Here is a 15,881-nt window from a genome sequence, read left to right as displayed (position 1 = left end):
TTGCCAGTTTCTTCTCAACACTCACCAGTTTAGTAAGCTCATCAACATCTTGGATGGCCTGCAGTTTCCCAGAGAGGATGTCTAAGGAGTCACCGCGTTCTGCCCTGTGAAAAAGACATTAAACAGATCTTATGGTGCAAAGTGCAGACCGTTGGTCACTCATGGCCGACCATGAATTTGCATCCGGGGCTGCCATACATGTACACACACAGTCAAATCCGGTATGTTAATTGAACTCTCAGAGAGATAACATTTTACACTTTAAAAATGAACACTCCAGATTTTACTGTGTACAGTGGCTGTGGGGTCTATGGAGCTATGGGGCTTTTAGCGACACCATGCTAAGCTTTGATGGCTATATGGCAGAAAGGAAAAAATTCCAAGAGAGCAGAGTATTCTCTGAGCCAGGAGAAAACTATCAGCATTGGGAAGAGATTATTACCAAATCCAGAGTGGAAAAAGTGACAGCTTAGCAGGAATGAAGGAGAAAACACATAGTTCCTGACAAAGGATCTTATACTCCTACTTTTTAACCTCACATTTCTGATTTTTTTTTTGGGTCCTGCTTTCATGTTGGTTTCTATTACTCATACGCTTGCTTTCATTCTCTCCTCCTCCTCGCCTCATTGGTATTAAAGGATGTGTGGAATGTCGCAGAGGAATATTTCAAATTCCACCAGTGAGAAGCTCAGGATAATATAACTTTCAGAAAGGGTTTGTTTGTGTTTGTGTGTGTGTGTGTGTGTGTATTGATCAGTGTCCCTCAACAACATGTGTTCACGTGCAGCCATGTGCACTTTCTCTATGAGCTTTGGAGAGGCGCCTCTGTTGTTATTGTAACCCAAGTAATCTGGAAACAGTGGCAAATGGAAGTGATTAGCCAGCAGCCACTGGTCTTAATGGGATCCAGTAGCAACGGGAGGGAAGTGGAGGGTTGGTTACTCCTTTTCACATCAATCCCAGCCTTGTGAAATGTGTGCTCTATCCCTGGGACCAGATGCTTAGGGCCCTGCCCCTGGCCTTGAACTAGAGCCAGTCATTAATTAACCACTTAAGACCTATTTTATACTCCGTTGGGACGTCGGTATCGCATGAAAATAGCTGATCTACAAGCTCACAATGTTGTTGTAGATCACACAAGCGTGTGTGTGTGTGTGTGTGTGTGTGTGTGTGTGTGTGTGTGTGTGTGTGTGTGTGTGTGTGTGTGTGTGTGTGTGTGTGTGTGTGTGTGTGTGTGTGTGTGTGTGTGTGTGTGTGTGTGTGTGTGTGTGTATGTATGTATGTATGTATATATATATATATATATATATATATATATATATATATATATATATATATATATATATATATATTTTGTGTATATTTTAATTTAATTGATTTACATTTTTGACAATAATGATGCCCAAAATAGGGACGCCAGGTTGAAAGTGGTTAACAGCCTGAAGACAAATATTAAAAGATGAAGCAATCGCACACTTGTGGTTTCAATGCAATGGTGAATAAATTATACAGAAACCAATGTTTGGATAAACAACGCCTGAAGCCACCATGGAAAGTTGTTATTTTATATGCACTGAGACGGAAGTAGAGACCATCAAAACAATATGACAAAATGAAAACCATAACGATTAGAGCAACAAAAGGAGGTGTTGTTTGATCATTCAGAGCCTGGTAGTTCTGCTTCAAATTAGAACAGTCAATGAAAAATGAGTGTGTTTAATGGCAAAATGATGACAATGTCACTGAGGTCACACTGTTAGTTTTTCCAACTACAACAGCTAAGTGACCACTCCTGTTGGCTATGCATCGCTGAACCGGTAAAAGGCTAATTCGCCTCTAAATGGTCCAATAAAGACAAACAAATGAATGGCACAAAACTACTTCTCTCATGGGATGTGTTTTAACTGCTTAATAGAGTAACTTAATGAGGTCAAGTATGGCAATGTGACTTAAAGATGCAGTAGAGTTACATATTAAAATAATAACTATTACATAATAAAGGAATAGAAAATCTACAGTGGTGTTGTTTTCTCCTGCCCTTAAAGATTCCCCTGCATGACTTTTCCAGACTTCCAACTCTGCAGCCTCCTTTCCCTTGAGGGGTTTGGGGAATGCTGCATCTGGGCCTGTGTGTTGTTCCAAAGTCTCCAGCTCACCTGGCCTAGTGCAGTTTGTCATTATACTACGACAGGATGGTCCACGTGCTTCAGTGTGTGTGTGTGTGTGTGTGTGTGTGTGTGTGTGTGTGTGTGTGTTTGTGCATGACAGTGTGTGTCTGTGTATGGAGTCACACCTGTGCTGGTTTTCCTTGTCCTCTTGTGGGTTGAGTCGCGTGGGACGGAAACGCTTGCTTGCCAGGGCGGCCTCCATGTCTTCGATCTCCCTCCTCCTCAGATCCCGAATGGCTGAACGGATGAGGCGCCTCTCGTCCAGATCCATCGTTCCATCCAACTACCGGCACATTCAAACAGAACAAAAAAAGATGAGTCTCCTGCAGGTGTCAAGACAGCCTGTGCAAGACAGTCAGCCACATGGCATACAGAGTTCACGGCCATGACCTTAACACTCAACCGCCACATCGCAGAATGAAAGCACCACACAAGCATGGTCGCATCTGAAACACCACATCAAAATGACAAATTCCAAAACTGACTAAAGAGGTCACAGACTATTTTAAGAGTAAAGAAAGTGGTAATTATAAATTGTGTTGCTGAAAAGCATGGACCAACCATATTGCTCTTACAAAGTTCTGTGACAGTTCACGTCAGAGGCCTTCTGTTCGGAAGTTCATCTCAACATCCTCTTGAGAAACAAGTTTGAGAGCCAACCTACAATCGTCTGACGTTCCTCGCACGGTACTAACAGTAGCCCTGTCACCCTGTCGTCCGCCCTCTGTAATTAACCCTCACAAAACGAGCTTGTTAAGACAGTCGTTTACAAGAGAGGGCAGACATCTGGCTGCTCTGCCCCACCAAACACGCATGGCCGTCCAGCTGCATATCAAGTATAGTGCATTTTAAAAAGCATGATCGGTCTTAGACAAATGGTTCCTTTAAATTTTCTTGATTTGCTTTTCATCATATATAGAACTAGGCAATGAAGCAGCCGATGTATCCCGTTTGGTGCGACAGAGTAAAAATGTATACTGATACATCTGTGTCATCATCTAAATTCAACGAATGGGTGAAAACTGAATGAAAAAACAATTCAGAAATAAAAAGATAACAGTTTCACAGACCCAATATAAATACTTTAGGTCGGTCTTTAATATGGGATTGGTATCACGATTTGTTTTCAAAGCAGTGGGCGTAAGTTTGTTACTGCTGGTTTTCTCGGACGTTCAAGCCCATTCAATTAATTTTAAATAGATGTCCCCAGACTTATCAGTAGGTGGAGATCTCTGATCGTCTGGCTATGTAGACTTAATTGAGCTTTAGTCATAAGAGCCTCACTGGAAGTCAGCAGAATTCAAGTAAAGTTTTATACTGTAGTTTGGCAGCAACAAGTGATTTAGCTTCAATAAAGTGTGAGGACAGGACCACCTGAGCGGGCAGAGAATGAAAAACAGACATAGGAATAGCAGGCTGCAGCAGAGTTTGTCTGCTCTTATAGAGTGAAGCTAGATGCACCCTGTTGTCCAGGTCAAAATACTGCACTCTCTTTTCTCTTCTCTCAGTAGCCAGGCTGTGCTGGCTCTTTAAAGATAAACTGTAAATCTGCACACCAAAAATTACAGCATTACAATATTGCATGGCGTCTCTATTCTGATGTAAAAATAACTTGTATAACATTAAAAGTAGACACAATAAACATAGTATACAGGAATCATTGTCCTGGATTAAACAGCCATGAATTGTTGTTAGTGTCAAGCTTGTGGCCAGCTTCAGCCAGTAATAGTGGCCGTCTGACCAGGTTGTGAAATGTGACTACTGTGTGTGGTTGAGCCAGGTTTGGCCACATTCTGAAGATGGTATAGCTGCTGCCTTGCTTATGAGCCAGACACTCAACCTCACAGCTAAACTAGTTTGTGGAAAAAAGCATGAGACAGAGGAAGTGGCCCACTAGCAAATTACTTTTGAGACATTCACGTCTTTTTGAGGGACACTTAATGCAACAATCTGGGATTTTTTTTTCTTTCATTTTCCCTCCAATTTAGTCATTATGCCAATTCCCAGTCAGCCCCCCCCCCCCCCAGTTGTAGTCCCTGTCACTGCCAACCTAGAGCTGGTCATGTGGGAGAATATAGACAATCACATCTCATTCGATACATATTAAGTCACCAGCCACTTCTTTTCAACTGACAGTGAAGAGTTTTACAGGGAGGATGTTGACGTATGCGGAATGGCTATTCCTCTCAATTCCAACTTGTAGGAGTCGTAATACAGCACAGAGATCGCCCTCCCTGCCTGGCTTCTCACTACAGTAGGTAGATGCACCACCATCTATCTACTTATCGTAGTTCATACATTGCAATGGCTTCTCTCTGTTGGAACTCCTAACATGTCTCGTCCAACTTGGGAGAGATATAAAACGTATGGATTTTAGCTTTAAGTTGTTGTTTCTTTCAAAGAGCAGAATAATAATTAAGGTGTGTGTGTCTGGAATTATGTCTGTAACACACTCACGCTCACGCACACGCACACACACACGCCAGCTGCTTTAATGTGACAGCCTGAAGCATGGGAGGGTAGAGGGAGCTCTCTCTCTCTCATGTCATGTGGGAGACAGATCTCAGTGGTTTGACAGCAGGAACCTGTCAACACATGCAGATGAACAGCAACTTCACCTCTGACAGACAGCACACATACATCTCTACACTCACTGCATTCATGCTACCCACCTGCTAGACAGAGCACTTTGTGGTATAGCTGCCTACTGCCTTTTAATTGTGTGTGTAGGGTCTTTTTGGGGCTTTTAGGCAAAAAGCCTCACACATCTGATGAGTTGATAGGGGGAACAGTGCACCCCCTGCCAGGCCCAGAGGGGGAGTTCTCATGAGAGAGGGAAGGGGTCAGCGGGTTTGAGGTCTCTCTGTGGTTTGGTAAAATACACAACCCCAGCTTCACTAGCTCAAGGGGGCTCTCCTACATACTGCAATTTGTGGAAATTCAGAGCGCTGAGCTGACTAAAAAACAGAATGGGTAAGTGGAGAGGGCAATTAGAAGAAAAAAAAAAGAAAGGAGGAACAGAGGATATGAGACAGAGGAAGGGACTCAAGGGAGGGGCAAAACGTAGTGGTGAACACATAAGATAGGATGGCAGGCAGAGAGGAAGACAGAGGAATTAAGAAAAATGAGACTGAGCCATGCCTAAAAATGGGCAGACGAGAACAGGGTGGGAAAGGACCAGGCCTCACACAGGTCATTCTTCACATTCCTGCTGACTCACAAGGAGAGACAGCCTAGTGAATTCAGAGTACACAGCAAAAATCCTGAGTGTTAATTACACACTTTGAGAGTTAAATGAACACTACTTTTACACTTTCAGAGTTTCAATTATTGATGAGTAGTGATTATAATGTTATGATCCTGGTTATAGTCTATATCCTGCCAAGTCTTAAGCCTGATTTATACTTCGTTGTACAGCACCGAAAATGATCAGCTATTGTCAGCACGTGACAGTGTCGTACAACAAAGTATACACTTAGGAATTATTATTGACTGATTCATTTGTTCATTATTCAAATAGATGAGTGAGACAAACTACTCAAGACAATGTTAACAGCTGCTTGGCATTTCTCAACAGACCACATTATGTTGAGATACATAAGAATGTGCAGAGAGTTGTAAACAGAGAGCTAAATCAAATAAAACATCAGTCTGGAACAATAAAAAATTTAAAATAATTAAATAAGGTTAGGACTTCACTTTAGTTGAGATCATCCCTCTCTCATGTGATAGGCTGCCAACAACTTGCTGTCCAACTCAATTACAGGAACCTTTTCCAACACAAGCAGATCAAAGGTTATTAAGACCACAAGGTAACCACAAGGTAACACTAATGATCATACTAAATGCCAAACTTGTGATCATCAGTACAGAGTACACCGACTTCCGCCTGCCCTAACAGCACATATGCCAAACATATTCAGATGGTCCAAACACTGCTTCATCTCAAGTCATCTCTGATTGTGAGTGTGACATGCATGCTGCTGATGACTGCTGATGCAGTCCAGAGCAGTAGTACATGGCTGTCCTTCCGACTGTTAAAAAAGGAGGGATTTTGCCGGCCAATAACTTTGGCCCTACACAGGAAGGTAATGAGGATCGCCCAATCAAAAGCACATAACACACACCTTTAACTTGGGCCTCTGCCAAAGAAAACATAAAATAACGGTTAAAGGACCAGAGACGGAAACACATTCACGTTGACTCAGAATCCTTTTGACATAATCCCCTGATGAGGCTAACCAGTACAGAGAGCTAACTGTGGCTGTGGCAGAGGAAAAAAGTGGCAAACTGGAGGGATAGAAAGGGGGAAAAAAAGGTCAGAGTCCTGAGTTACACATTGACACCCTCACACCAATGACAGCATTTTTCAAATGCAACCAAAGGCTTCTGGGTAACCAACCGTCACTCTAGTCAAAAAGTAAGAAAACACAGGTGACCGTTGCTGAGCGAGACAAACAACACTTTGTAGGTGCTCAGTGGCTACAGTAACTGTTGCAGTACAGAGTAAAGTCCCGAGCTTTCATTTAACACAAGGCCGGCCCAGGATTTTACTGTGTACCACCTCTTGATATCATTACGGCCCTAGAATTCCCAGAGCGTGGTAGTGAGAACAAAAGGAAACAGGAACACCCTGTCACGGTTAGCAGGCAGGAAACGTGCATTAGTCAGGTAACTGAGATAACAAAAGCACTTAAGCAGGTCACACAGCATGTTTCACTGAAGAAGACACCGTCATAAACACATCATCAAGCTGTCAGCCCTCTGAATCACACCAGTGTCCCGTTGTGATTACAGTCTAGACAACTGAGGAAGATGCTGTCACACAGGTGGCCTTGGTACTGGAGTCACCTGAGTCAATGAATGGGACAGTCTGACAGTATACAGGGATGGGCTAATGCCTAATTTAAAGTCTGTAGTACAAGGTTGTTGTTGCTTGCCAAAATTAATTGCTCTACAAGCTAACAACAACAAGCTAGTTGTTAGCTTATAGATCAGTGCTTTTTGGCAAGATTTAGAAAGATGAAGATCTTTTGAACGCTAGCCGTAATAACTACCACTGTATTTTGTTCTATAAGAAATTTAAATGATTACTTTAAGGAATTTCAACCAATTAGTTTTGTCCACTATCTGCAACCACTTCATCATTGTCACTAATAATATAACCTAGATAAACCTGAATGACAAATCTTGCCATGTCACACTGTGATTAAGAGCAGATATCACTTTAATGTTGCATAAATGGACTTGGGATGTTATGTAGTGCTCTTCTGGCCAAAACATGTTTTCTTTGGAAGAAAGTTCTGTAAGCCAAATGTCATCAGTAATGCCACTCACTAAAGGATGACTCTTCCTAGCCTGGGATCCAGACTGATTCGCTTCATGTGGCAGGTTTTTTCTCACTTCGCTTCTTTATTCTTTGTTGATGCGAAGTGAGAAGAAAAAAAAAATTGTCGAACGGCGCGAATCAGTCTGGATTCCAGGCTACATCATTGCTGCCTCAGTTAATCCACTATGCAAAACACAGATGCTTTTTAAATATTGTTTAAATAAGTCACTTATTTTATCTGGATATGTAAATGATCCCTTTCAATTCAGCAAGTTTATCAAGAAGGTTTTGTTTTTATATTAAAAAAATGCACTGAAATACAGTAACACTGAACTGCAGTAAATTGGCTGGTTAGGCCAATATGTTTATTTTAACTGTGCACTATAACAATTTTGTGTCATAAATTCTACCTATAATTCAACACAGTGTTACATTAAGCATGTGAAACTGGAAACATAACAATTGAACTGAGTTACAACGGTACTATAAAGCAAATAGTATTAGTAATTATAACAAGCTCAGATTCATTTATTATAACCCCTAATGTATTGACTTATTACACCAATTACAGAAAAGGAATACATAACAAATAAGTACCAGAAATTCCAATGTTTTTATCAACTGAACATTTCTGATCTACAGGCCTCCGTTCTGCAGCAAGCAGGAGCACAAAACCACATTCGCCAACTATAAGCTAGTTCCAGTCTAGTCCCATCTCTAACTTTCCCCTCCACTGTAGAAACAGGTCAGCCCATCAGCCAGATCTTTACTATATGTGTCTGAGTCCCGGAGCTACAGCAGAGGGGGAGGTCACAGATGAGGCTACACAATCCAGAGTCCTGATAGAAAGACAATAGCTTATTCTTATCTCCAAGATGTACTATGTAGGGTGAATAGTGAAACAATACAACAGATTCTTGTTTGCGTTTGTCTGTATCACTATCTACTGGTCTGAGCAGTTGAAAAGGTCAAAGTACCAGTCTCCCTGTGGCACTGAGTCACAGTCACATGGGTAGCAGCAACCTGCTCCTCTACTAGAGTGAGTCACACTACACACTACAGGCTACATCACCGCCTGGTGCACGGAGGGAATCCCTCCTCCCCTTCCTTCGCCTGCTCCCAACCCCATCTAGAAGCACAATAACAACCTCCGGGCTCTGTCCCGACCTTTTGACTGACAGCAGTGTGCAATTTGTGCCGGCCTCGCTTGCCGTTTTTGTAGTTTACCACTTTGTAAACTGTCAGTTGACATGCATAATGTGTATGGACATACAGACACCACTAAAGGCTTTAAGTGTCATTCTACTGTACATGATACAAAAAAGGCATGTGCGTTTGTGTGCACGTGCCAGTGTGTGCACACGTGCCTTTGTGTGTGAAATGAGGGTGAGACTAACAATTTCCAGAGCAGGCTGAGGTTAGAGTGCAGCCAGGCAGCAGATCGGATCAGAGCTTTAAAGCTCCAGTGTCAGAACTATGGGTGAATTTGCCCGTATAAGGACACAGGACACTCCTTGTAACAGAGCTCTAGTAGATTACCAGCTGCCACTGAGGGAGCCGGAGTGGTACAGGAGATAGACGTGACAAACTATCTTAAAAATAAACAAACACAAAATTGCACACGAGATTGCATAGTTCATGTTGCCCTGCTCTTGTCACTAAAACAACCCATGAAGCTGTCTGCTACCTGTCTGTGCATCTTAGGACTCAAGTCCATCATAACATTCACTTAATCATTTCCCCCAACACCGCGGGCAAACAACTGTATGCACACAGTGGCCTGTACACAAACACCACACCCTTCTAGATGGGAATATAATCATATAATGAGCATAACTCTGTATGAGACTGCTGGATTTTCTGAATAGCTTCAGTAGCCGCTGGGGTAGGAAAAAAAAACAATGAATTGAATCAGAATAAATGAGCTTAGGTTGCTAATTGCTATACTGCCCGGTGTGTAGGCCTATCCAGTGTCTGTGGCAGTGGCAGAGGAAGGAGAACCATAAGAAGTGGCAGTGTGAAATGGAGAAACAGGCACAAGACAAAAGCATTGGGATCGAGCTCTCTGTCTCCAGCAGGACGTGTGTGGGATAGCTTATCCCTCACTAAGAACTTAGTATTAGGATGTTAGGCCAGAGGCCCAGAACAAACCTGGGAAAACAATGACTCCTTTACACTTCAAAGAGCAGGCATAAAGAAAGGACAGATACAGGAATGCATTGTGGGTCGGAGTGGGGTACGGTATGGGGCATCAACAATGCACTGACTATAGGATGGCAATGACGCACTGGAAACAGATCTGAGCCTCATGCAAGCACTGCGTGAAATAGAGCCCGACCGATATATAAGTTTATCCGATATATCAGCCATGATTTGACTTTTTTTACAACATCGTTGTGCATCATTGTGGACTCTAGTGTAAATGTGACTGACAGTCCTACAGGTCGCAGACGCTACATTGGCATGTTGATTAATCATTGAAGAGGTACACTAGCTTGTGCAGAGAAAGAAGCATCCCTATTCTGGGCATGTGTGGAACATTCGGCAAAAATAGATGAACATTCGGCAAGCATGTGGTTAAAATAGCAAATCTACAAGCGACACAAGCTTCTTGTACATTGGCTATTTTCACTGTTTGACCTACAACAAAAGTATAGGGTTCACTTCATGTGTTAAAAGTTAAATCCTGTTTTTTTATTGTTCTTGAAAATACCTTATGTGAGGAAAAAACTGCAATAAACAGATGTTAGAGAAAAAAAAAAGAAGTTAAAACACTTACAACATGTGCTGAAAGTGTTGTGCGATGAGGTATAAATTAGTCGTGGCTGCTTAAACACCATCAAGACAGGCAGAATTTAGAAATCCTGAGTGTAACATTGTGGAGTCAAAATAACACTTCGTAGTTTACTGTATGGGTTGAACCAACCCTCTGAATAAGAGAGGGTCAAACTAGACTTGACTGACCCATTTCTACTGTTCGTATGGCTCCACACATTGTTTTATCTCAGGTTAGACGAGAGAGAGAGAGCACGGATCCAGGTCAGACCACTGACTGGTTAGGATGATTCTTCTGGCCTACATAGTTGCTGGTCGTCTGATCAAATGGTTTCATATGTAGGTCAACAGAGGCACAAGGAGCCCTCTATTTTTCTCATTCAATCTGCCTAATGTGATACCGTTTTCTCGGTTTGCTGTCATTACTCTCACCCGCTACTAATCAAATGCTCGTTCACCGTCAACAGGCTTAGTCACGAAACATTATACAATGAAATACTGAAACACCAACTTAAGTTATGACATCTATTTTTATAAATCTGTATTTTGATATTAAATTACATGTCTTTGTGTTTAAGTAATTGAGTAGTCATGCCTGAAGATCAGAAGCCTAATTAAGCCCAACTAGTCAGCCCTTGGCCGGGGATGGGATTTGCCTTTGAATGAGGTAGATTGAGATTCTTATTTATACTTAGTCAGATGTATTCTATTGATGACATTGAGATCGGCAACGTTAGACCACCTCTATAGACACCGCCTTACTATTTTCCTGTGGTATCAGTTAACTTTTTGCTACATAAAACTCTCCCAAGTTCTCAGTTTACATTTTCTTTTGTTGTTCAAGCTTTGGTTTGTTATTGTCACCGTACCTAGCCTTTGAGCATTCCTTTTTTCCATTGTCATCTACATGACAGAAAAGCTGTCTATAACCTGTTATTAGCTTTTACGAGTATAACAGAACACACACAGCCATGTGGAATGCCCGCCATAAAAAAACGGCCAGTTGGCATTAAATTGGTCCATTTCTTCACTTCAGCTGACATTGTTCTTGGAGCAGACCCAGACCTGCAACACGATGAGGTGACACTGACTCCAAATATGGCACATTGCTCACAAGTCACACTTAAAGCTGTGGGTGACTGCCTGGCTCTGTTGGTTTAATTATTGAAAAGCACGGAGGTGAGAAAAAAATCCCTTCTTGGTATGAAATACCAAGGTTGAAAATAATTTGATGCTCAAGAACTGGAACACTTTATCCTGCTACATTCATCAGACCCAGTGATACCAACTCCTCTCATCTAGACTGACAGAGCAAGAGACAGACAAAGCAAAACAACTTTTAACAAAGGAGCTGTGTATATTTAGAGAAATCCACCTCTTTAAACACAGAAGGGTGGAAAGCAAAACATCAACATCCGTTGGACAATTTCTGGTGGATCTCAGGAAATGCCTCTGTCCGGAGGGATTCAGAGAGGAAGGCAAAGAAACAGTCCTATTCCATCTTTGACTACTCAGTCTATACCACTCTACTCCTCGAAAGAAACCAAACCACATAGTCATTTTAATGTTTTCCTGTTCCACTCCAGAAGAGCACCATGCCATACCAATAATGGCACAGTGCAATATATTTTTCCATTATGTATTGGTTACAGTTCGGTATGTTTGTGTGCTGGTATGGTACACAAAGATTTATAATAGTGGGTCACTTTCAGTTGGTGCTGGCAGATTGAAATAATAATCGCTGCATGCTCCTCTACTAAACATTAAGACCATACTTCAGATTTGCCTTTCAAGTACATTTTATTTATTACTACAAATGTACAGCTTTTTGTGATTTAGTACATATAAAAGATCAAAACCACTATCAAATAAATTTCAGTTAAAGCAGACATTTCCCACCATAATGGTTTGGCCTGTAGTTAATTACTCATGCTTTTCTTTTTCTCACTCACAGAATGTTATTTCTCCAAACAAAATGTCTAATCTCCTCCGGCATTTAGAAAAGGCCAAACACAACCATTAATAAGTCATGCTGTGCATAAGTCTCATGTACACGGTTATCTCCAAGGTACTCACCATCCGTAGTGAGGCGCTATGAATAGATAGAGACTGTTAAAACAGTCAGATAAGAGATTAAAGATCTCCTAAATCTTTCTCCTGAGTCCAAAGCACCTGCTACATGTATCTGACTCAGGCCACAGGGTGTGTGACAAGAAGGAACAAACAGATGTTTTTCAAAACTCTGGAACCCTTAAGCGTGAGGTAAGATTCAGAACAGTGGGCAGCTGGGGATACATAGCACACCTTTAAGTCTTTTTCCAGATTTTTCCATCTGGCAGGGTGTTGCTTCTAGACAGATGGGGACTAATTGCTGAAGTGTGCTGGTTCACTTGAGTGAGAGATGCAGGAAGAGAAAGAGAAGATGCTTTGACAGCAGGATGTCAAATCTGAGGTTTAATGAGATTTAATTATTGGCTGACATTTCTGAAGGCAGAAGGCATATATTTCTTAAAGTCTTCCATGGCTATATGCCACACACAATGTGCTTGAGATAAGTGGCTATGAACAGGGAGATACTGTGGCGAAGCCTCATTCCCCTGCTTTACAACCTCCATTTCTCTGTCAGGGGACCAGACTGCTGTTATCTGAATGCACATGCAGTCACTTATTCATGCTATACTCTCACATGGTGCATTCACACAAATGGCAAGCCATCCAGAGAACAGATTAACTCTTAAAGAGTTCTTTATGTAGCGGTGGTTATATCTCCACAGCAACATATTCTTGAACATGCCATCAAAATTCAGTTCTAGCTTGAATGCAGGCAGATGACTATACCGAGTTTGTCACAAGCAGTAATCAACCTTTTTGAGTAAACCACGGGTTTTGTTTATAACCTGTAATGATAGTCATGTTCTGTGCCATATTTTAAATCGTAAAATGTATTCATTTGTGTTCAAATCCAAATCATTGTTCAAAGAAAACAATACACTAAACATTCATCTTCCAGGAGTGTGTATGTACAGTAGTTCATTCAATGCATTTATTCTCAGCACATTTGGCCAAAACACAAGGCTATTTTTAGCATTAGCCAGTGACAGAAGTTTCCTGTTTTATCAAACAACATGCTCTTATCTGCCTGAAACGGCTGTGTGTTTGGATAGTCACTGCTGAAGGCATTGAATATCCAAATACTGCTGCTAGCGATCGAAAATTACAGTGTAAATAAATAAATTGTACTGTGTCAGCTGTGTGGGAAAGATGAAGCAGCCTATAAAATGATTTTCACCCACCCGTCCCCCACAATGAACCTCCCGACACCTTTAAAACTGAAGGTGATAATCACAAGGGAAATGCTTCATACAAATATGAAGGGAGTGAATACCTATGAGGATGACAGGGCCAGCAGAATGAATCAGGTGTGCACTGTGACCTCTGTCCACGTAGAGCTCAGAGTTCAGTTGCTCCAGGTGAGGCCAAAAATACACCATGAACTACTTTTAACCACTTGAATCCTAGCGTCCCTATTCTGGGGCAAACATTCGGCTAAAATAGTAGATCTACAAGCTCACGTGTCACGTTGCGAGCTTGTAGATCTCCATCTTCTGTGAAGAGATTTGGTGCAGAGGAAAATACTAGATAATCTAGTATAGAGCCTTGGGGGACCCCGGTCAACTAAAGTATAGAGGGTTTTGGTCAAACAATGACAGGGGTCAATGGTACCTCTAGTATCCTGAGTTGTATTGACTACAATAAACCCTGAGTCAACAACTGTTATCAGTGGTCTCTGGTCTGCACCACACAATATTTTTTATGTCTAGAATGTATAAGGTAAAGGTTGTGCTAAGAGCAGAAATGCATGCAGCAGCTTGCTTTCAGGACTTCTTATTCAAATGAACTGCACCCTCTGTGTAGGTAATCTCTCAAGACAGATTCAGCAGCCAGCTAATTCAAAGGATTTTCCCCCCTCTTTTTTTATCGATGGGTTCCCAGATTGGTAGGGAGGTGGTTTTCATGATGCTGGAACAAATCCTTCAATTATGTGTAGCCTTGCAAAATCATGTTGTGGTAAAGGACCAGACATGCCCTTCCATTCAGTTTGAACTTGGTGAGTTATCATCAAAACACAATACACAGAATATGATGATTGTGATGACAGACATCATACAGTATATTTTAAGTACAAGACAAGCTTTATAAAAGTCCAGATGAACCCACAACATCTGAAAATAGACTCAGACAGAAGTTATGCAATCTGGTGCAATTGTTCCGATTTATCCCTCTGCTCATGACAAGGCTGACATTTTGGACCCCGTCTCTGGGGGGCAAGGAGACCTGGGGACTGCAGTGGGAGACTCCAAAACAAGCCTATTCTTTATGCCTAACTGTAACCGTTGAGCCCCTGTCAACACACAAAGAGCCCAGAGAACCATAAAACTGGGGCCCAGGGGTCCCATACTAGCCACAGAATGCACTTGCTCTATTTTGAACATGTGTGAAAGTCTCCTGCCCACCAGGGAGAAAGGACGGTCACATGGACAGCAAGACCAGCTACAAATCATTATGCGAGACATTCCCAGTTCCCACATGCAAAATCAGCCCCACAGATGCAGAGGACAGGGACTCCTCTGAGCAATCATGTCTATAGGCCTGCCACAATGATTGCAATTATTTGAGATAATTAAATATTTTGCATATTTGTCCTAATCGTTTCCATGTTAAAAACATTCATACATTTTCAAAAATAGCGGAAATAGCAGATCTACAAGCTCAAAACGCGACACATTGTGAGCTTGTAGATCAGCCATTTCCACTATAAAAAAGGTGAAAGTATAACTTTATTAAATATGACCTATTTTGGCCAGAGTACATTATTTATTCTGATAATTGGTTTTGGTTATCGTCAGTCATTGATTTTGGTCATTGTCAGTCATCTGTTTGTATATTTAAGTTATTTGTCATATGTTGTGCAATGTTTGTTAATTGCAATTATTTGAGACAACTAATCGTCAAGTAAAATGTCATAAACGTGATAGCCCTAATCATGACAAAAAAATGAAAACTATACAATTTAGAAAAAGCTAAAAAAGGAGAAATTAATCTCTTATTCTTTTTTTTATAATAATATTGATATTTATTATTAATATTGTAATTATTTACTGGAAGCCACGTTAATTCTCTCAGTAATAACCCATAAGCCAACTGATCCCAGGCTCAGGGCGGATTTCACTTAGACATAATTATAAGCTAGGGGGAATGTTCAGAAGCAGTGACAATGATTTATTATGCTGACAGATGCCAAAGTCAACTATGCTCCGATCTGAAACAGGCAAAATGTGCTTTGCCTACCAACAGAGAATCTTCCACTGCAGAGAAACACCTGTAGACTTTCAGGGCAGTCACCCAAACACACCACGTACAGAGGACATAATGATACACCTGGCGTTGCTTGTCAAAAATGACATGATGTTTAAATTAGGCTGTATAATCAACATGCTCAAAGCTGGCAATTGGTTGATTACCAGATTAGAATGAGTGGGGCATTTCCCCCCAAATTTAACTGGAGTGTGGGTTGGTGTTGGGGTGGAGTGGCGGGGAAGCGGTTGGCT

At 41.5% G+C, this 15,881-nt stretch overlaps 1 protein-coding gene across 1 annotated transcript in view; it reads right to left on the bottom strand.

The window, feature by feature from the left end:
• smtnb (smoothelin b) overlaps nt 1-15,881 on the bottom strand; it is a 51,637-nt gene that overhangs the window by 32,978 nt on the left and 2,778 nt on the right. Inside the window, exons 2-3 of the mRNA XM_084054008.1 lie at nt 2,294-2,451; nt 26-104 (exon numbers count right to left, since the gene is read on the bottom strand). Coding sequence (XP_083910134.1) covers nt 26-104; nt 2,294-2,451 — 237 coding nt within the window. The remainder of the gene's footprint in view (nt 1-25; nt 105-2,293; nt 2,452-15,881) is intronic.

The sequence above is a fragment of the Gymnoscopelus microlampas genome (assembly GCF_963454915.1).
Source record: "Gymnoscopelus microlampas genome assembly, chromosome: 4".
Taxonomy (NCBI): Eukaryota; Metazoa; Chordata; class Actinopteri; order Myctophiformes; family Myctophidae; genus Gymnoscopelus; species Gymnoscopelus microlampas.
The sequence above is the reverse complement of the archived record's forward strand: the minus strand, read 5'-3'. Positions and strand labels throughout refer to the sequence as shown.